The sequence below is a fragment of the Capricornis sumatraensis genome, chromosome 4 (assembly GCF_032405125.1).
Source record: "Capricornis sumatraensis isolate serow.1 chromosome 4, serow.2, whole genome shotgun sequence".
NCBI classification, from domain to species: Eukaryota; Metazoa; Chordata; class Mammalia; order Artiodactyla; family Bovidae; genus Capricornis; species Capricornis sumatraensis.
The window spans coordinates 73,939,272-73,961,676 of NC_091072.1; the positions used below are offsets into that span (position 1 = coordinate 73,939,272).

The 22,405-nt window shown below is 40.9% G+C and overlaps 1 protein-coding gene across 1 annotated transcript in view; it reads right to left on the reverse strand.

Annotated features, from left to right (window-relative positions):
* The window catches only part of DIP2B (disco interacting protein 2 homolog B), a 229,737-nt gene that overhangs the window by 22,292 nt on the left and 185,040 nt on the right, over positions 1 to 22,405 (reverse strand). Inside the window, exons 20-26 of the mRNA XM_068970156.1 lie at positions 17,575 to 17,655; positions 15,394 to 15,521; positions 13,560 to 13,674; positions 10,215 to 10,416; positions 4,799 to 4,908; positions 4,580 to 4,660; positions 831 to 954 (exon numbers count right to left, since the gene is read on the reverse strand). Coding sequence (XP_068826257.1) covers positions 831 to 954; positions 4,580 to 4,660; positions 4,799 to 4,908; positions 10,215 to 10,416; positions 13,560 to 13,674; positions 15,394 to 15,521; positions 17,575 to 17,655 — 841 coding nt within the window. The remainder of the gene's footprint in view (positions 1 to 830; positions 955 to 4,579; positions 4,661 to 4,798; positions 4,909 to 10,214; positions 10,417 to 13,559; positions 13,675 to 15,393; positions 15,522 to 17,574; positions 17,656 to 22,405) is intronic.

Here is a 22,405-nt window from a genome sequence, read left to right on the forward strand (position 1 = left end):
TTTTAAGAACAATCAGACCCCTGAGATGTCACTTCCCTGGTGGGTGCAGGTTTTAGAGAGGCAAAGCGTCATTTGATACAAAGCCTCTGCAATATAAGGACTCGGAGGGTGGCCCCCTCGGGCAGTGCTCACATCCATCACCGTGATTAACTGGTGGACAGAAAACAACTTCCCAGAACAAAGCTGTTCTTAACAGCTTCCAAGAAATCTTAGTATCAATATAAATAGAAGAGCAAGTAAGAATCACTGAGTACAATGAAGTATATGGGATAAAAGGCACAGAAGCTTGGATGCATGAGAAGCTTAGGTGACAGCAGACCAAAGAAAGGGACAACTGAAACAGTCTGCCGAAAATTCCGAACACACCAGACTGTCATCAAGTAATTGAGTCCCTCTTGCTGTGAAGACGTTGCTGAGCTAGATTACAGAGTGTGCAAGATGAAAGCAGTAATAATCGAGGGACAGTAAGCACCAATTATAACGTGGAGAATGCTAAGTCAGTTCATGCACAGCATACTTTCGGAAACTGGGTGAACAGTTCCTGAGCACTCCTAGAAACAGTCTCTTCCGAGTGTTTCCAAAAGTCAAGAAATCACCATTCACTCAATCAGTATTTACCATACTGAGCTAGACAGTGGAAATACAAGAGTAAATACAACAGGCTCGGTCCCAGCCGGGACCCCCACACCACACGAGTCTGGAGGGAGGGGTTGTCTGCACGGCAGCAGCCTCCGTGCACAGCCCGTGTGGTCACGCACGGTGGCCCTGAGCTCCTGTCCTCTTAGGGTCAGCAATCTAGTAACACAGCTTGTCCAGTCTACCGAGCTCACCAGGTGGATAGAGCAGCACCACATTGTCTCCCGCGTTTAGATGCCCCTTGTCACCAAGAACGGCCGCAATCCTCTCTGCTCGCTTATGAAGCTGAAGGCAGCTGGCTGTGCACACTGTAGTCCCCTGGAACAGAAGACAGTATATGCAGGGTTGACACTCAGTAATGAAATACCACGGTAACAAATATGGCCAATTTGACATTACATGAAAAGGCGTGTGCCTTGCTAGATTATCTTCAGCAAGCCATCAAATTCAGTGAAACCTTCCCAAGCACCGAAAGACGTGTGTGGTCTTACTTTTTCTTTCTCAGTGTTTGAAAGTACGGAGGGACTAACAACATTAACTCAAACCAAACATATGCATTTACAGTCTTTCTTATGTAAGGCAGCTTTAAAACTATATAGCAATTTTTTTTTTAATTTAAGTCAAGAAATAAAAGTAGAAGGAAAATAAAGAAAAGTAGGATGAAGGCAGGAATGAGGTCAGGACACTGGCTATGTGGTCAAATACATTTGCTATGAGAAAAACACAAGTCTGGCTCCATGTATTCTAACAGCAGAGACGGAAACGAAAACGGTAACAGTGAATCTGAGTCTGCTAGCTAACAATAAAGATCTTGAGAATAATTTCTCCTGCGGGTCTTCATAAATAATGCTTATTGTCAATTCAAGTTTTACTTAGCTGGGCTTCTGAACCCCTGTTCCTTCGTAAATGTAACACCCAAGTGGGAACGCGCAGAAGATCTGAATGTGCAGGTTAAGAACCAGCCTGACGTGAAAAAGACCACTGCCAGCAGCTCAAAAGCACCCCATGGACGCCCTCACCAGCCCGCTCCCTCCCTCCACGTGCTGGGGCTCAGTCACATGGTCATGTCTGACTCTTTGCGACCCCATGGACTGTAGCCTGCCAGGCTCCTCTATTCATGGGATTTTCCAGGCAAGAATACTGGAGTGGGTGGTCCTTTTCTTCTCCAGGGGGTCTACCTGACCCAGGGATCGAACCTGGGTCTCTTGCGTCACTTGCACTGGCAGGCAGATTCTTTACCACTGTGTCACCTGGGAAGCCCCCTTCCCTCCATCAGTTCAGTCGTGTCCAACTCTTTGCGACCCCATGGACGGCAGCACGCCAGGCGTCCCTGCCCATCGCCAACTCCCAGAGCCTACTCAACTTCATGTCCATCGAGTCAGTGATGCCATTCATAGGGGACCACTATCACGATGTTTTAACGTTAGTGGCTTTCTTTTTTTTATATTTTTACAACCTATGAAGTATTTGATTTTCACAGAATTGTGCTGTACATATGTATTTTGTGCTTTACTTCTTTCAACACTCTATGAAGTGTCATCTAGGCTGTGGCACCTAGGTGTAGTTCATCCGTTTTTGTTACTGCACAGCATTTAACTGTCAGAACATACCACAGTTTACTCATCCATTCTACTTCTGATGGACTATTCATTCTAATATACACTGGTGCACAAATACATGAGTTTTGGTCAGGTACTGGGTATGCCTACCTTACAATTCACCAGATAAAATCAAACTATTATTTATCTATACAGTGCCAATAGCACATCGTCTTAATTATTTAAAAACTTAATTTTAAAAAACTCATGATAAAAACAAGTTTACTGAGCTAGTTTTTTGAAAAATAACTTTTAAGTTTCATGAATATAAAACAGGAAGTGTTCAATATAGAAAATTTGGAAGATACAGATTAGTAAATATAAGCTGAAACCACTATTAACATTCTGGTGAGTATTTTCCTGGTTTTTAAAAACTAAGTATATATTGTATATAAAATCACATGAAACATCAAAAAATATATATCATACTATATTATGCCAGAGGCTATACAGTGCTCTGGCTAAGAATGCGGGCCCTAAAGCCATTCTGGGTTCAAATGAAGGAGCTAAATTCCTAGTCCTAGCCCTGGGCCCTGCAAACTCAGGCAAGTGATTTTATATCTCTGTGCCTTTGTTCCCTTAATCTTAAAATGAACTATGAAATGGCAAGCATCTAGGACAGGGTCTTCAGTAAGTACTCCAGTATTCAAGTTTTACATTCTACTTTTCCTACTTCCACATTATGAATATTTGCTGGGTCATCAACTATTCTTCTACAACATTGTTTTTAATGACTGCGTAGTATTTCATCATGTTTATATGCCATAATTTATTTAGTCAATTGTCTACTGTTGGACATTAAGAATATTCCTTTGGCTAAAATCAGGGTTAAATTCACAAGGCCATTTCTTACAATAGCCTTTCTTTTTTTTTTTGGCATGGCTTGTGGGATCTCAGTTCCCCAATGAGGGACTGAACTCAGGTGCCCTGCAGTGAAAGCACAGAGTTCTAACCACTGGACCACCAGAGTAATCACAATAGCCTGCTTTTTGGTCCATGGCACAGCACCAAACTAAACTTCTTTAAGAAGCATTTTCCTGGCATAAGGGAACATTGTTGTATGGTTCCTAAGCTTTCTGGTGGCTTGGGCTAATCCAAGGTAAAATGTTAAAATACACAGAAGAATAAATGGACTTCATGTCCTTTAGTTATCCATAGATATTATTTCTCTAACCAAAAAGCAAATTTAAACTTAACTTCATCAACAAATATATCTGGAGTATGATTTTTATCGGGCTGTAACTTTAACTGTAGCCAAGCCCGGGAGTGGCCTGGGCAACAAGCTAGACTGACATCATCTTAGTGAAACGGAAGCACTCTATTCAATCCATGGGCTTAAAGAGGAGCCCACTTTATGCAGAGATGGAACAAGGAAGTCCCAAAGTTTCTAGCACAGAGCAATGGTTCTTACGATTTTAACTGACTCTTCTTTAAGATGCACAACATATTCCTCTCAAGTTCTACCACTATGTAAACTCTTAATGGTGTGTGTGTGTGTGTGTGTGTGTGCATGCACACGCGCACGCGTATGTATCAGAATCCAAGGGGCTGGGGCAGAAGGGGGCAATCTGGGTAAGTCCCCTAAGAGATGCCAATAGATCCTCCAGTCTTCTGCCTGTTGGTGAGAAATAGTGTTCTATGCAAAGGTCACAGTACTTTTAGCTCCTGACTCGGCCACTAAAGAGGCTTCCCTGTGGCTCTAACGGTAAAGAATGTGCCTGCAATGCAGGAGACCTAGACTTGATCCCTGGAGCAGGAAGATCCCAAGGAGAAGGGAATTTTTCAGCCATTAAAACCCACAAATCTCAACAGACTCCCATAAGATATAGAACGTAAAAAATATAATATTCTGGTGATCCATCCATTAGAAAGCAGTAGTTAAATATATTCTTGAATAATTTTCAATTGGCTTTTTAGGTTAGAAAAAAATCAATTAAGTATGTGCTAAAAATTACTCTGGTTTTTAAAATGCTGACCTAAGGTCATTTTATTTCTGGTGGAAATCAAAGAACGAAAAGTTAAACTGAGTAAAAATTACACTGACACAATGCATTCTGCACGTGTGTACATCTTGCAATTACATGGTTGTCCCTACTGTTCCTATCTAAATAAAGATGATTTGATTGTGATAAAAAAGAGACAGTATTGAATGACACTTCAGGAGATCTCATTTCAGCCTTGAAATAACTGCACGATTTATCCTCATGTATCAAAACAAGGAGAAAGCAATAACCCTCCCCTCAGAGTTGGCAACTGAAATTTTCTGATGAAAGAAAGAGATCAAGAGTGCCTAAGATACTCTCACAATAGCCAGCTGATAAGATATGCAACTGACTGTTTAATACCTTGGCATTTAACAACATGAAGAGGACATGGTCAGGAGTTGTCTGGGCTCGCCACTGTAAAATCTCCGCCAGAAACTGGTGCTGAAATCATAAGGCAGAAAAAAAGAATCAGGGTCAGCAACTTTTAAAAAGCTGGACAATGCATCTCCCAACTGTTATCTGAAGCCTAGGTTCTGTCCTTGACTTGTCTATAAAAGTCAACATTTTTGGAACACTTACCTTCCTCACTAAATCATTCTCTTCAATTTGCCCAAGATCCCTTCCTGCAGCTTGTGCTATGCGTTTTCCTGCAACCAGATTCCCAACCATCACAGAAGCAGGGCCTACACCTGCAAGTTAAGAGCAAAAATCAAATCTCAGGAGATGAGAATTCAAGCAATGTAGCACCTTCCCCCAACAAGCATTTCCAGACTGACCAAAGCTGATTCAAATGTTCATTCAACCACACTGACTGAGCACCCTTCTAGGCACTGGGATACAGGAGCAAACAAGACCACTTGTATTCTAGTGGGAAAGGCAACCAATACATGCATACACAAATAAATAATGTCAGGTGGCAGAAGTGCCAGAAAACAGGACTACGGGAGAGATGGACGGGGTTAGCGGGGGTGGAGGGAGGGACTGAGTACAGAGCAGAGTTTTCACTCTCAGGAGGTGATGGTTGGTTGCATCGGTTCCTATTGATAAATAATTTTTATCTGCTGGAATCACAGATAAAACCCTAACAAGCAGGCTTAACAGTAATGAGTATCTCTGTTCTGAAAAGAAGTCTGCCATCTATGAGGACTGAGAGTAAGTTCATCAGGAATATCAGAAGGGCTTTAAGTGAGTAAACAAATCCACATTGTGGGACACTGCACAGGACAACTGGTCTGGATTCTTCAAAAATATTTGTGTCTTGAAGACAAAAGAGGTTTGGGAGCTTTTAAGTTAAAGGACATGAAAGCCTGTGACCCTGACTGGATACTGAGTTAAAAAAAAAATCAGCTATATAAACAAGGGGAGATAAATGAATATCGGCTGTATATTACTAAATGATAGCATTAAATTAATGCTAAGTTTCTTAACAGGATAATGGCATTGTGGCTGATTAGGAAAATTCTAGAAGAATGTTTCTGTTCTCTAGAGCAGAGGTCCCCAACCTCCGGAATCTAATGCCTGATAATCTGAGGTGCAGCTGATGAAAATAATAATAGAAATAAAGTGCACAATAAATGTAATGCACTTGAATCATCCTGAAACCATCCCCTCGCCACCCCTGTCTGTGGATAAATCGTCTTCCATGAAACATTGTCTTCCCTGGTGCCAAAAAGGTTGGGGACTGCTGCTCTAGAGATAACACAGTTGAAATACGTGGGGGTGAAGTGTCATGATGTCAGAAATTTACTTTCAAAGAGTTCAGTCTAAGAAAAATAACAATTACTGAATTTAGGGGAATGTATATGAGTGTTCCTTACAGTATTCTTTTAACTTTCCCATAGGCTTGACACTTGGGAGAAAAAAGTAAAAACTCCCTTTCTCAAGAGGAAAAAGAGAAAACTCGCCCTTTCTCAATAACGCTTAGGCACTGTATGCCTTTCTTGATGGTCACTTAAGGACTAAGATTCTAATGTGTCAAACTAAGAAGATGGCTAAAACTTAACAAAAGTTACTGCCAGCTGAGTTTTGAATAATGCTGATTGTATGCTTAGATTCATATTAAATAATGTTTACTGCCAAAATATGTTGATTATGAATACATTGAAACAGCTGGGACAAAAACTAATTAAATCATAGAAACTTTAAATCATAAAAACTTTAAAATATTTGGGGAAGTTGGGTAGAGAGAATAAGGGAATTCTTTCACTGTTTGGCAACTTTAAGAGAAATTATTCCAAAATGAAAAGTTAAAGAAAATTTTTAAACTTGAAGAAAAAAAGAAGAAAACCATTACAGCTTAAAGGTTAAAGTACTCTCAATACTCTGCTGAACAGTTTTCATCTAGAAAGCATCTGTCCACTGAAATTTTAAGTATAATATGCAAAACTCTTTCCCAAGAGACTGCTTAATAAGTTACAGATATATCCTGCTGAAGATAGCCTTTCTATATAGGTAGGACTCAGAATGTATATGACTGTGTAAGCTGTCCAATCCTGGACTCACACTGTAAAGTTAATAAAGGCGTGACATTTTTTAAAAGTGAACTTTTCAGAGTAATTTTAAATGACAAAAATAATTCAGCAGTAAATTCTTGAGGTCCTTCTGTGAACATTTCTTGAGTCCATGTACTCATAACATGCCTTCTTATTCTCCCTGCAAAATTCTGTAAATTTTCAGTGGCAAAGACTGCTGGTCATCAACGCCAATTCTATTCTCCTCTCTGCCTTAAAAACAGAACATCCAGGGACTTCCCTGGTGGTCCAGTGGCTAAGACTCTGGCTCCCAATGCAGGGGGCCCATGTTCAATCCCTGGTCAGGGAACTAGACGCCACATGCTACAACTAAGAGTTTTCATGGTGCAACTAAAAAAAGATCCTGCATATTGCAATCAAGGTCCAAGATCCTGTGTGCCACAACTAAGACCCAGTACAACTAAAGAAAGAAAAACAAACAAAGAACACAACCCCTGGTTTTTTGTTTTGGGGCGTTTTGGCCGCACTGTGCAGCTTGTGGGATCTTAGCTTTTTGCTCAGGGACTGAACCCGGGTCTCAGCAGTGAAAGCAAGGAGTCCTAACCGCTGGACCACTGGGAATTCCCCCCATAACCCCTAGTTTTTGGTTGGGCAAACGCCTGAAATAAAGACTGCATTATTTTTCTGGCTGCGCCATGCAGCATGCAGGATCTTAGTTTTCTAACCAGAGATCGCACCTGTGCCCCCTGCAAAGGAAACATGGAAGGACTATGTTCTTTAGTGTGGGGGGATAATATGTAAGGGTAAGCAATAAGTGCAATTTCTGGAAGATGTGTTTAAAGGGGAAGGGTATTCCCTTCTTTGTCTTTTCCTCCCACCTGCTAGCTGGGATACAGAACTGATGGCTAGAGGTCAGGAGCTTAAATGAACCCTGAGGCAGTAATGCTAAGGCTGGCTGGAGAAGACTGTTTTGTTTTCTTGTAAGTCTTCCTTGCCGTGATTAGATGAGCAGAGTATACACCCCTCTGTTCCACCGACTTTGGGCATGGTCTGACTTGTTTTGGACAATAAAATGTTAGGAAACAAGAAACAAACAGAAGCTCTAAGTATGCTTGCATGGTCTGGCTTGGCTCCTCGCTTCTGCCATCTGCCTTGAGGAAAATACGGCCCAGCTAGCTGCTGGTTGCCTGATGAGGAGACACATGGAACGGTTCTGAACCCAACTTACAGTCTGGAGCCAAGCCAAGGCCAGCTGAGCCCAGTCAGGGTCAGCAGATCCACATTCCTTGAGTGAAAACTAAATGGTTCCTACTTTAAACCACTGCGTTTTAGGGTTACTGGACTTCCCTGGTGGCTCAGATGGTAAAGCGCCTGTCTACGATGTGGGAGACCCAGGTTCGATCCCTGGGTTGGGAAGATCCCTTGGAGAAGGAAGTGACAATCCACTCCAGTGCTATTGCCTGGGAAATCCCATGGACAGAGAAGCCTGGTAGGCTACAGTCCATGGGGTCGCAAAGAGTCGGACATGACTGAGCGACTGCACGTTCACGTCATGCAGCGTATCTATGACTGCAGTTAACTGAGACCAGCGCCAGCACAGCAAGACGGGAAGCTGGATCCACAGTGACTGGGGACCTCCCATCCTAGCCCTGGACTGCCTAACTCTGGGTTTCTTTCACCTGAGAAAGACATAAACGTTTCTCTTGTTTAAGCAGCTGTTATGCTCTTCTGAAACCTGCAGCCAAAACCAGTCCTAACACTCCTTGTTCTTTATACAATAGCTTGACAGAAATTTGAAATTTCTGTCACTGGGCTGCCTTAACACCGTTTCGATCTTCTTCTTCCCCTCCTTTCCTTTCTTACTTCACCCCCATCCATCTCCACACTCCTGTATTCTTCTTAAAACTCCAACCTCTCACGCCATCCCCACATCATGTCTGCTCCATGTATGTCTCAATTTTCAGGCCGCTTTGGTCTGACACCTACGTGTTCCATTAAGATCTTAGCAGACCATCATGACAGCAAAAACACAGAATCCAAACATAACACCTTCATCAGACAGGTGGATGCTATGCCGATGAGGGCTTATGAATAAACCTTTTATTTAGGTCTCATCATTTAGTAAAATTAGATGAAATCTGGCTAGCAAAAGCAATGTTTTAAACATCTATTAATATTATATCTCTGAGTTGCATCTTTTAAGCATCTACTGACATAAAAACTTTGTTAAAGGAATTCTAGATTAAATGCTATTTAAAATGGGATTTCACTCAAACGACACATGAATGTAGGACTTCAGGATAACAGAATGTATGATGGAGAAGGACTTCTGTCTTCCCTATCTATCAGATACTTAGGCAGGAAATATGAAAATACATCGTTTTATGTATTTCTTGATTAGTAACGTGCAGGTCTCTTGATTCTAACTGCTCCTTTAGAATATTAATTTCCATAAACTCTTATTTCCACTAGCAGAAACTAATAAATACTATATATACTTTAGCTCTATGCACACTTTTACTAAGGTAAGGTTACTTGGTGAGCCGACAATAACTTCTAGATAACCAACTGTGATAGGATCTTCAACGGCCAGACCACTGAAGTAATAACTACTAATATCCTAATAAAAATATTCTAGAGAGTCAGAAACTCACCTTATACTTTATTATTGTACATCATATTTACTTTTCAGCAAAAGTAGTCTTAATGGAAATATAATTAAATTTCATACTTCCCTTTGTCTTCCTAATCCTCCACTTCTACGTCCTCTTCTCAACACATCTGTACACATGCTGATGTACACAGTGTGTTTCTATATGTGTGTGTAAGTGTGTATACAAGTGTGTGTGGTAGCAGTGGGAACTGTCAAGACCAGATTTTGGCTCTCATGTGTTTCCAGGCATACAAGAAACTAGAAGCTCTTGTTAACTTCTCATTTAAAATGAAAAAGCATCAATAAAACTTTCTGGCTTCATGTTGGATTAAATAGATATTTTAACATGACTGACCATCTATCAATTACTCCTGCCTTTAGTCTCCTTCTCAGTTAGCCCCATAACCTAGGTCTAATCTGCTATATGACTTTTGGCATAATTCGCAACTTCTCTGAACTTTACTTTCCATAGCTGAGGACAAAGCTTTAGGATCACATTATAACATGTAAAAGTTAGCTAGTATTTAGCTTTTAGTAAGCACTCAATAAATACAAGCTGTCTTATTATCAGAAGCTTGCTTTACAGGACTTGCTTTGTTCTGCCTCCACCGGTGGGAGTCTGATCACCTCGATCCCATGCCTTACATCATGGAAAATGGCGGCACTCTAGTGAGAATTACTCAGAAGGCTGAGCCAACAGTAAACCTGGACAAGCCAGTTTACAAAAATCTCAATCCTCTATGCTGGTACTATTCTCATGTTACTTACTGATCTTTTTAAAGTTTAACTCTAGAGAAAAAAATCACAGCGAAAGAATTCAGCTTCTTGAAGTTACAATTTTCACGTCATGTCTTCAAAGTCAGCATATTACCTGGTTGCTTTTGCCGGGGTTTTGGCAAATTGGTCACGCATGTATGTGGGCACATGAGGATATTGCAAGGATGTAGCGATCCCTCCAGAAAGAGCTGTTTCGTCTGAGATATGTGGATCCCTCCCAGCGGAGTTTTGGGCAGTGTATTGGCAGGCACCAGAGCAAGACAATAAACCCCCACTTGATGAATGCTATCGATTGCCTAGAAAAATACGAAGAAAAATATTCAGTTAGGTTAATTTTATAACATTTGGCATCCTCCTAACATAATCCATTATTCTACTCAAGGGTTTTTCTTTTTCTCTTGATTCTAGGTCTAGAATCTGATAGATTATTAGGATCCCATACATCTAAAGGTACCTAATCCTTCCAGTGATGGCAGTGGAGTGAAATACACTCTAAATGGACAGAGGTGGTTACTGATTTCCAAGCCTCAGTGTGTTCTCTCTTGAGTGATAATGTCTAAAACCTACAAATTTGTTTTGGTTCTTTTAATATTTTAGATGTCCAACATAGCTCATTAAATAGAGGTGAAGTATTTCTAGTATGACCACAACAGAACCTCTGTAAGCAAGCCCTTGCTTAAATGGTTCACCAGGTTAGTAGGCATCCCATTTGCAAAACGTCTAGGGGAAGCCACTGCACGCTGAGTCCTGGAGGCCACCTGCTCCCAGGGTGTGGGGCGCACCCCTCCTCCAACCACCCAGCTGTGCACTCACTGAGCATCAGCTGTGCCTGCTTCTATACCTTCCACACCTGCTGTTCCTGGTACTGTTGTTTATACAATTTAATTAACTACCATTTCAAATGATAAAACATGAATGCAAAACAATACGAACGGCTATGCTTTTAAAGACTTATTAGAGGTGAGCTCCTAACAAACTACAGTTGATATTCATAGGAATGGGCAAGTTCATTCTAAAAGGCAAGTATTATGTATTCTAGTTTCTTTTCAAATACTCATGTTCTAGTCTAACTTGAAATGAAACCAGAAACTAAAGACAATGCATTTGGATGTAGTTTATGGAAGTAAGCTGACCTGGAACTCAAACTGGTGTACTCAGAGGCACAGGCCTCTGCACTGAATGAAAGCACACTTGTATATTTTGTGTTCAAATTTAACAGTTGAAGAATTTCTCATTGTTACAGTTTTCTGCTTCAATCGCCTTTGAAAGCTAACTGCTCAACTATCAATACCAGTTCCAAACATACCAGGTGAGAGGGTTCTTTTTTTAGCATCACCATGCAGCATGTAGGATATTAATCCCCAGAATAGGGACCGAACCTGCCCCCACCCCCCACAGTGGAAGCATAGTGTCTTAACCACTGAAGCACCAGGGAAGTCCTGAGAGGATTCTTTTGTATTACCCACAAGTCTTAATGAAGAGGAGACCCAGCCTGAGAAGAAGAATGGACCAAGAGCCATAAAAGATGGATTAAGCTCTTTTTATTAAAAAGGCTTAAGACGGCAAAGGAATAAACTTGAATTGCATATTCCTCAGACTATCCCACTAACCAACAGCAATAACTAGGAAATGGGAAGTCTGCAAGAGTTCCTAAGTCTCTGGTTATCTTAGAATACGAAAATGTATCATGTGTGGCCTGGATTTTCCACGGAAAATATACCACCTGGGGACTTCCCTGGCGGTCCAGTGGTTGGGACTCAGGTTTCATGGCAGGGAGTATGAGATCAATCCCTGGTTGGGGAACTAAGATCCCACAAGCTGCATGGCCAAGAAAACAAAAACAAAAAAAATACACCACCTGGTAAGTCATTTACTGACCACCGTCCTTAGAAGGGGCTGAGTTAATTTATATCATACACAGACCTGGAATTTAAACAACCTCTGGGCTCTAACCTACAGAACATATGGTATTCCAACTATTCTTCTATGGATCCAAGAGCCCCAAGCTGAGAAGTTACAAATAAGATAATGACCTCTTATTTCACACCCTAATCAAACCCAAAATGACTTTAACAAAAACTTGGATTAGTGAGATAGCACTGCATCTAATTCTTACAGTTACTTTCCAGGGGAAAATAAAAACCTGGGGAATTTGCTTCCTATCACAGGAAAAATGCATAATTCACCACAAGAGTCTACCACTATTCCCCAAAATTCTTTCTGAATGAAACAAGCCGTGTGTTTGAAAATATGAACAGTATGAAAAAAATTCTCTTAGCAAGTCTGATTTTTAATCATCTTTCAGAGACCACCCAGTCCTACTTTCTTCCCCGCTTTTTTCTATCTAGTCTATCTTCAGTAGATTCTCTTTCCTTTCTCTGATTTTCCACTACAAACAGCCTATGCTCTGCCAGCTGACAATTCAGAATCACAGATCCTGCAGACAGATGAATCTTACAAGGCATCTAGTGCTATCACTCATCTCATGCTCACCTCTTTTCCACAGCTTTACTACTAGGTGGCAGTAAATAAATCCAAATGACCCAAGCAGACAAGTTATAGACACTGGGGACAACCCCAACACATATAAATTGCATGAGGACAGTCCATGCTTCCTCTGGACCATCCATTCATCCAACAAATATTCTCTAAATTCTCTACTAGAGATTTTGCTTATGATGATTCTTTTTATGTTAACGATAATCACCATCATCTTTTACTGAATGCAGGCACTAAATATTTCATTATCTAATTACCATATCCATTAACCTTCCAATAGCTCTGAAATACAGATAATTTTGTCCCCACTTTACAGATTAGGAAAGAAACTCAAGTGAGGTGAAGCATATGGTCTAAAGGCTTTTATATGGTAGGAAGTAAAGCTGGGATTCAAAGTATGATTCTAAATGAACACCAGGCTCTCTGCATCATTCTAGCCTGATCCCCTAGAAACACGTCTTTCCTATTGAGCCCAAATCTTCCTCCTTCCCTAGTGGTTTATTTCACCTAGATCTCTAACTCCACAGTAAAGCTCCTTCAAAGTAAGAACAACAGCTCATATCAGGCACCACTTGAAGCAAGTAGGAAGACTGTGGCTGCTGGCATGGGAACTAATTATGTCAAGCATGTGTTCCACATTTGGACAGTTAAAATGTTTGTGGGTAGAAAACACTCAGGCACAAAAGAGCGAAAGAACTTGCTGAGGCAAGTCAAATTCAATTGTTTTTGGCAACCTGAGCAGAAAAATATTTTGTGGTCCATAAGGAGGCATGCTATTAATGATCTGATTTTGCTAACATTACCCAGAATATCCGAGTAGTTACTGGCAGGGAAAGAAGGCAGCAGCGTAATTGGTCCACTGAAGAAAATGCTTCAGCAGTGGCTGCTGTCGCCTTTGACAGCAAAGCCAACCATCCCGACAGAGACCCTGCTTGCTTACCTGTAGCACACGGCTCATCCACTGGAAACTATCTTCCTCAGAAGCGTCGGGTCTTTGTTCTGCAACCACCACGATGCGCTCATCATAAAATACAGACACAGAAAACACAGCAATTCTAAGAGAGACAGATCAAACACATCAGGACTCCCTTCACAATCAGTCCTATTTGCTTTGCTCAATTGGATATACAGAGAGGAGACATGCCCATTGCACTGCCCAGGAATGAGTACTTTCGAAAAGAAAACGTCACAATCATTACCATTGAAACGAGGACGCAAAAAACATGTACTAAGCACCACTGTCGTGAATGTTGGGACGGAGCAATAAAAAAGACAAAGTCCCTGTCTTCGTGGAGCTTGCGTGTTGGAGACAGAACAAACAAATAAATATGAAATAATGTCATGTCGTGCTATACACTGGGGGACCGAGGCAGGGCGGGGGTGGAGCAGTGTGTGGAGGTGGGCAGCGCCTCCCTGAGGGGCGGACATTGGAGCAGAGACCTGAATGAGGTGAGGACGCGAGCCACGCCGAGATCTGGAGGAAGAGGTTTCCGGGCAGAAGGAACGGAAAGCGAAAAGGTTCTGAGGTAGGAACGAGCTTGGCAGGTTTGAGGAACAGCAAGAAGGCCAGTGTGCCTGGAGCAGGGTGGTGAAGCAGAGAGTGGTGGGGAGAGGTCAGACCTGCCCGGACGGCCACAGGGGACCTGGCGGGCCAGGGGAGGGGTGCTCTGAGTGAAGTCTCCGCTCAAACGTCCCCCTGCTAGTGAAGCATCCCGGGCCACCACCTTCCCCCATATAACCAGCAGGAACCCCCACCCCATGTGTCATTTTTGTCCCCATCACCAGCTCACGTGGTCGTGATATCTGTTTCCCTATGTGGTTACCTTAACCTGCTCTTCCCCCAATAAGAACGTGAGCTTCCTGAGGGCAGACATGGTCTGTGTTGTTCACGCCACACCCCGAGCACCTAAGTGGCACGCAGCTGGCAGCCAACACACGCTTGTTGAATGAATGTGTGAAATAATGGGAAGGCAGAGGGCTGAGGACGCTGGCGTGCCTGACCACCTCCCTTCCTTCCTTCCTTTCACCCACACGTATTTAATGAACACTGACTGCGTGCGCTGAGTGCTCAGTGCTGGTGATGTGACCGTGACCAAAGACAGAATCTCACAGGAAGCTACTCCGTTACAAAAAACTACATGTTTCAGGAACTGGTTCTCTACTCATCTGATCAGTTTTTCTTACTCCTTCAAAACCTAAGGGACATCAAGACTGCTTGAGACATATATCCATGACTGAAAACTACTGCATAGGATATCAATTACTCAAATATCTTTTCTTACGTTATTATTTAATCAAAGAAAAAAGGCTATCTAATTGACCTCATCCATGGAATTTGAAACTAGCACTTATGTACCATGTAAATCTCTGCATTAAAATGGTGTAAGAATTTGGAGTCAAGTAAGAGAATAAACACTTAGATGTAAAACTCCTACAGTGTAGCACCTATCTCAATTAGACTGGATGGGGTGACTTCTGTATTGAAGGAATGTAGGAAGTTCGATGTTTCAGAATTCTCCTCTGTCCTCATGACTCAACAAACAGTAATAATCAAATACTGAAAACAAAATAAAAAACTAGAATATGGTTGGTTATCTCATTCCTCTCAATTACAGCCAAAGAACCAGACATTCTAAGATAAATAATGAAAGCCTGGTTTCTATTACACTTAATAAAAAACAATCTAATCTAGAGGATTTACAGAACATAACTCACACTATAGAGATTTTTAGATTTCACCGGCAGTGCTAACATCTGAACCTTGTACTACTCACCTTCCTCTATAAACAGTCTTTATTGACTCAACAGCCAGTCCAGTAGCAACAATGTCATCAGCATTGTGTCTTCGACCACTAACCATGAGTAACCCGTCCATTTTCCCAACCACGAACACCAAGCTGCCCTGAAACGTAACAGAGATTTATAAAATTTAAATAGTGAAACAGACATTTTACTCCCTGCCTTGAAAAATGAATCTTGAAATAAAAATACCACATTTTATAGAATCTAAGAAAGTGTTTGATATCTCAGAATCAGTGGCATCTTTTAATTAATAGGGTCTTCACAGGACATAAGATAACAATCCATTCATATTCTTTCTTAGGGAGGAATTTTACTTTACTTTTGGCCACACAGAGCGGCATGTGGAATCTTAGTTCCTTGACCGAGGATCAAACCCATGCCCCTTGCAGCGGAAGTGCAGAGCCTTAACCACTAGACCACTAGGAATTCTTAAAGATAGAAACTAGGGTGCCAAATGAGCACAGTTCACTTCTCCAGTCAGGGATTATGTTATTAGTTCATCATCTTGTACTTATTCGTGGAATCGATGCAGAGGAGAAAATTGTTAAGCCACTTAACACTGGAATTAGGAAAAGAGTAAAAGAGTTTTAATGGGAGAATGAACGTCTTGATTTATAAGGGTAATGTTTCCATCTGGTAAGATTAGAAATGTTAATAAAGAAAGGTCTAAGGAATTGTAAGAGCCTCTCCTTTCCAATAAAATAACTGAGCTGCAGGAAGACTGCTGTCAGTGTCCTAAAAGCATCATTTATATAAATAATTATATTATTTATTATTTCATATAATTTTTATCAATAATTTTCCCAGACACATTTGCAATAAACTAACTTTTCTCATTCGTTACAGAATTCCTAAATGTTTGGACCATTTACATATACTGAATTATCTAATAATCATCTCCACTTGAATGTCACTCATTGATTCACTAAGTACAATGTAGTGCCACACACTGATGAGGCTCTGTAAGATATAATCTCTAGTCTCAAGAAGCTACTGGTCATCCCAGAAGACAAAAGAGAATCAGCCATTGCCAGCACAAGCTGAAAGTGGACGTAAATAAAGAGAGTAAGACAGTCACTGCCAGTCCCCCAACATCTGTTTCTCCATTTCTTTCACAGCAACAGGATTTCTAGCTGGGCATGGCTGACCTAAATAAAGACTGCATTTCAGCCTCCTTTGCAGCTAGGTTTGGCCAGGTGACTAGTTCAGAACAATGAGATATAAGAAGTGTTGCTCAGCAGCTTCAGGGACTCTGTCTTAAGAGACAGTAGGACCGTCCTGTTTTATGGAATGCAGATGTGATGGCTGGAGCTCCATCTTAGACCTCAGTAGTGGAACAGAAGCTAAAAGGAGCTCGGTTTTTGAGAATTTCTTGGGGCTAAGTGAATAAGTCAAGAGAGTAGGTGTAGATGTCTCTTTCTGGGAGTGATTCTCTTAGAGATATGCCCTCACCCCCACCATCCACCTATTAACGATGGGGAGGAAATAAAATAAAATTAGATCTTTTCTCATACAACTTGAACTGTTACAATGAGAAAAAGAGCATATGAAGGTAATTAAGAGGTGGGGGAAATATGCTGGCTCAAAATAAAACCCGAGCTCTCCATCACTTTATATGGTGCCCTCCATGCTCTGGCTTTTGCCTCTCTCACCAGCTCATGGAGCTAACGGTGCGCTCTCAGAGAACAGGCTTTGTAGCCCAATTGTCTCTGTAAACCTAGGACCTGTAAATTCTATCTGCTGAAAAACAAATTATTTTCTTTCAAAGAATTTTCTGTTACACCTGAGGCAGTACTGATAATCTGTATGAAAATGATTTGTACAATATTACGGTTTCCATTTGCTGTTGAAGGGAACTTTTTCAGCACTCTTCTAACTTACTTAAATATATTAATCAAATCAAAGCAATGTAGCAAGAATAAGTGAAAAGAGTTTTCAAAGTAAAAAATAATGTCTTGGTTTGAAGGAATAAAATGAATTTGGGTAATGGAAGCAATAAACATTACTCATTTTATGACACTTTTTCAGAAACTGCTCAAAATATAAGTTAAGCGACCCTGGAATACTCTTGGACTAATTAGAATTTGTTCTGTGAACTGAAGTACATATATTTGGATCAGGTGCACCAAAACAAACATGAAAGCATCACTCACTGGCCCCACAAACCCCAACAATCCCGACCGGATGAACGGTACATCTCCAACAGGAGAGCCAGCAGAATTCACTGGAATCACCTAAAAGGCAGAAGTGAAAATGTTAGCTTAAAAAAAAAAAAAAAAAGCATTTAATTTTTTAAATGTTTTTTAAAAACTTTTAAACAGTGATACATGCTTGTTGAAAACTAAAATTATATACATAGTGAACCCAAGAATCGCACCCCCTTAAGAGATAACATTTATAATTTGTTGTTTATCTCTCTAGATGACTTTTTAAGATTCATAGATCAATAAACTGAGATTTTTTTAAAGGGATCATAATACACACTGTTTTGTAACTTGCTTTTTTCATGTATTATGTGTGTTTCACATAGTGTATATATTCTGGATCCCTTTTCAAGTTGGTAACAGTCAATCTATCTCCCTTTGTACAAGAATTCTATAATATACCATCACCATGGTGATGACATAACGTAGCGTGTGGAGTCAAATAAAAATTCAATGTCTGGCTTTGCCGTTTACTAGTAATGTGGGTCTTGAGGAGGTTCCTACATTTCTCTAAACCTCAGTTTCTTTGTCTATAAAATGGAACTCCCAATGCCTCTCACAGCCTCAGGGTAAAGATCAAGGGAAAGTAAACAGATTTGCAGACATAAGCACAGTGCCTGGCCCAGAGTCTGTACCCAAGAAACCATCAGAATTAGGACTATTAGAATGTAACCAGTCTTTCTGGCTAGGTAGGTCACTCTAACTTTTCACTATTGCTAATAGTGCTTTATTGAATACTGCTGTACATATTTCTGTGCATCAGTCTCTTCAATTTTAACAGGCTGTCCTACAAAACTATTATAGCAATTTATACTCTACCAATATCATATTAGAATGCTTTCCCTATACTTTGGCTAATATATCTTAACAATTTTTCCAAACTTTGCCAATCTGGTAGGCAAAAAAAAAAAAAAAATCCCACTGTCACTTTAACTGCATTTCTTTATTACTGACACAGATGAATTTCCTTTCCTTTGCTTATCAGGCATCTGTACTTCCTTAGTGAATAGCCTAGTCAAGTCTCCTGTCTACTTTTTCTATTTGACTGGATTTTTCCCTTTAATTTTTAAGATTTCTTTCTTTTATATAGGGAATAACTATAACAAGACCTAACATTTATTAAATGCTTATCATGTGCCAGGCACAAGTGTAAATACTTTAGAAATAATCAAGAAAACCCTGTGAGACAGAATATTTTCATTTTGCAGATGAGAAAGTGAGGCACGGAGAGTTTCACTTGCCTCATATCAATTAGTAAGTGATGACAATGGAAAATTCTTTGTATTCATATGTGTTACAAAGTTTTTCTCACCAAAGCTTTTTTTCCTTGGACACACCACGTAGCTTGTGAGATCTTAGTTCCCTGACTAGGAGTTGAAGCCGGCTCTCCACAGTGAACGGGAGGTGTCCTAACTACTGGACCAGCAGGGAATTCCCTACCAGTAGTGTATTTTTAAAACTCACTTTTATCTTCCAACCAGCCATTTTTAGATCTTTTTCTAGTGAAGTATTAACCACACTGGAAAATTCTCATAGGGTTTAAATGTAAAAATCCAATAAGAAAAATATTAGAAAAATTTTAATCCGCAAAATCAATGCAATAGTTTTCTTCTTTTTTGGTTCAGATTTTTATTCCACTTCACTGTCATTAAATTCCTACTGCAGATTTCAAAATTTCTTCATCACATGACTGTGTGGATCACAATAAATTGTGGAAAATTCTGAAAGAGATGGGAATACCAGACCACCTAACCTGCCTCTTGAGAAACCTATATGCAGGTCAGCAAGCAAGAATTAAAACTGGACATGGAACAACAGACTGGTTCCAAATAGGAAAAGGAGTGCTTCAAGGCTGTATATTGTCACCCTGCTTATTTAACTTATATGCGAAGTACATCATGAGAAACACTGGACTGGAAAAAGCACAAGCTGGAATCAAGCTTGCTGGGAGAAATATCAGTAATCTCAGATATGCAGATGACACCACCCTTATGGCAGAAAGCGAAGAGGAACTAAAAAGCCTCTTGATGAAAGTGAAAGTGGAGAGTGAAAAGGTTGGCTTAAAGCTCAACATTCAGAAAACAAAGATCATGGCATCTGGTCCCACCACTTCATGGCAAACAGATGGGGAAACAGTGTCAGACTTTATATTTTTGGGCTCCAAAATCACTGCAGATGGTGACTGCAGCCAAGAAATTAAAAGACACTTACTCCTTGGAAGAAAAGTTATGACCAACCTAGATAGCATATTCAAAAGCAGAGACATTACTTTGCCAACAAAGGTCCATCTAGTCAAGGCTATGGTTTTTCCTGTGGTCATGTATGGATGTGAGAGTTAGACTGTGAAGAAAGCTGAGTGCCGACGAACTGATGCTTTTGAACTGTGGTGTTGGAGAAGACTCTTGACAGTCCCATGGACTGCAAGGAGATCCAACCAGTCCATTCTAAAGGAGATCAGCCCTGGGATTTCTTTGGAGGGAATGATGCTGAAGCTGAAACTCCAGTACTTTGGCCACCTCATGCGAAGAGTTGACTCATTGGAAAAAATTCTGACACTGGGAGGGATTGGGGGCAGGAGGAGAAGGGGACAACTGAGGATGAGATGGCTGGATGGTATCACTGACTCGATGGACGTGAGTCTGAGTGAACTCTGGGATTTGGTGATGGACAGGGAGGCCTGGCGTGCTGCGATTCTTGGGGTCGCAAAGAGTTGGACACGACTGAGGGACTGAACTGAACTGAACTGATCTGATCTGATGGACCTAGAAGCTTAGTATTAAAATCCAAGAAGTTTGGCTAGGCACTTGCCCTCATAGGGGAAAGTATTAAAACATTATTAGTAACTTCAAACACTGCTTGAGAATATTATTTACATTAGGAAAGCGCAATGAAGAAAAACTCAGATGCAAACATGTAGTCCAAGCACTTAAGAGAGAAATAAGGTGAGACTGGAATTAGTAAAATGTATATACCCTTAGCAAAGATAGTCGCCTGTGAAAATAAGCCAAGAGAATGGCAGTGAACATGTGCTTTAAGAGTTTATGAATTGGTCACAACTTGTTTTTTGCTTTGTTTTCTTTTTTTATTGTTGTTGTGGTCATAACTTTTGAAGGTAGGCCAAGAATGTAGTAGTGATGATGATGATGATGGTAATAAAAGATGGTATTAAATTTAATTTAGCAATAAATTACTTAAAATAATTTTTAAATATTTAATAATTTCTATCATATCATTTTAGACTGTGTAAACATAGATGATGGAACCTTTTTCAGCCACCACACCACACATAAAGATAACATTCTCCTGCCATTTACACCTATTATTACATAATTACATGTGCTGATTTTTATATGGGATGGCAGACAGATGTGCCATGACCATACTGAGACTAAGAACCACTTGTCTGGATTAACAGAAAAGTGAAAGTGTTAGTCACTCACCCGTGTCTGACTCTTTGCAACCCCATGGACAGTACCCTGCAAGGCTCCTGTCTATGGAATTCTCCAGGCAAGAATACTGGAGTGGGTTGCCACTCCCTTTTCCAGAGGATCTTCCTGACCCAGGGATCGAACCTGAGTTTCCTGCATTGCAGGTGGATTCTTTACCATCTGAGCCATCAAGGAAGCCCACAAGAGAAGCTAAAAGAACTGAGAACTGGCAGTGGTCATATAAGCCCTGTTTAATGTGAAGGGAACATGGCCCACAAACTGGAGTTCTCTGCTCCCTAAAAGGGAGCCTGAGGCAGGTTAATCCCAGTTAGGAAATACAGACAATTAATCATGCCTGTTCTGATTTCCAGGCTCACCAGGCAGACTTTCATTACAATTTGGCTTCACATGCAGAACTGCCCGCAGGAAAATGATGCGCTAGTTTCACTGAAAAATGAGCTATTTGAGGAGTTTTGGGTTTTTCCTGACGTATCACAAGCATGGAAAATAGTGCCAGACACGCAGAAGGCACTCAATAAATATTTCTCTCACTGAAAGCCTGAATAACCAGAGCAATCTGCCCCTGTGACAGACCAGGTTTTCATTTTTCATTAGGAAGCTGGCATTCCAATTTACATCCATCTATTTTTTTGTAATTAATTTTTATTGGAGCATATTTGCTTTAATACATCAGTCTTTACAAGCTTGGCTAACCTGAGCCTACTCTTGAAAGATGAATCCATTCTCACTGCACTCTCATAATTAAACCTTGGGGCTTACAGGACTTTTCTGGTAGTCCAGTGGTTAAGAATCCGCCTGCCAATGACGAGGACGTGAGTTTGATCCCTGGTTCGAGAAGATTCTACACGTTATTCTAAGCCTGTGACTTGCAACTACTGAGCCCCTGCACCCTAGAGCCCATGCTCTGCAGCAAGAGAAGCCACGACTATGGAAAGCCCGAGCACCACGGCTAGAGAAAGCCCATGTGCTGCGATCAAGGCCCAGAGCAGCCAGAATTAGGTAACTAGTTAATCTGGGGGACTGTGAAGCTCAAACCACGGGGCACTGACCAGGGTGAGTTTCCCTGAGGACTCTTTTAAGAGATAAGCACAAACATTTTGTGTGTGCCAGGTGCTGGTCTAAGCACTCTATAAACATTCATTCATTAGAGAAGGAAAGTGGGCACAGAGAGGTTAAGCAGTTCACCCAGGGCCGACTAGGGTGTGGCTCTCAGGGCTGGACCCCGAGAACACCGACTACAGAGCACACACTCCCAACTGCTGCAAGGTATATTTCCCATCAGCCAGCTCAGCCGCCATAGCTGACCCAACATTCTCCCCATGCAACTCAAA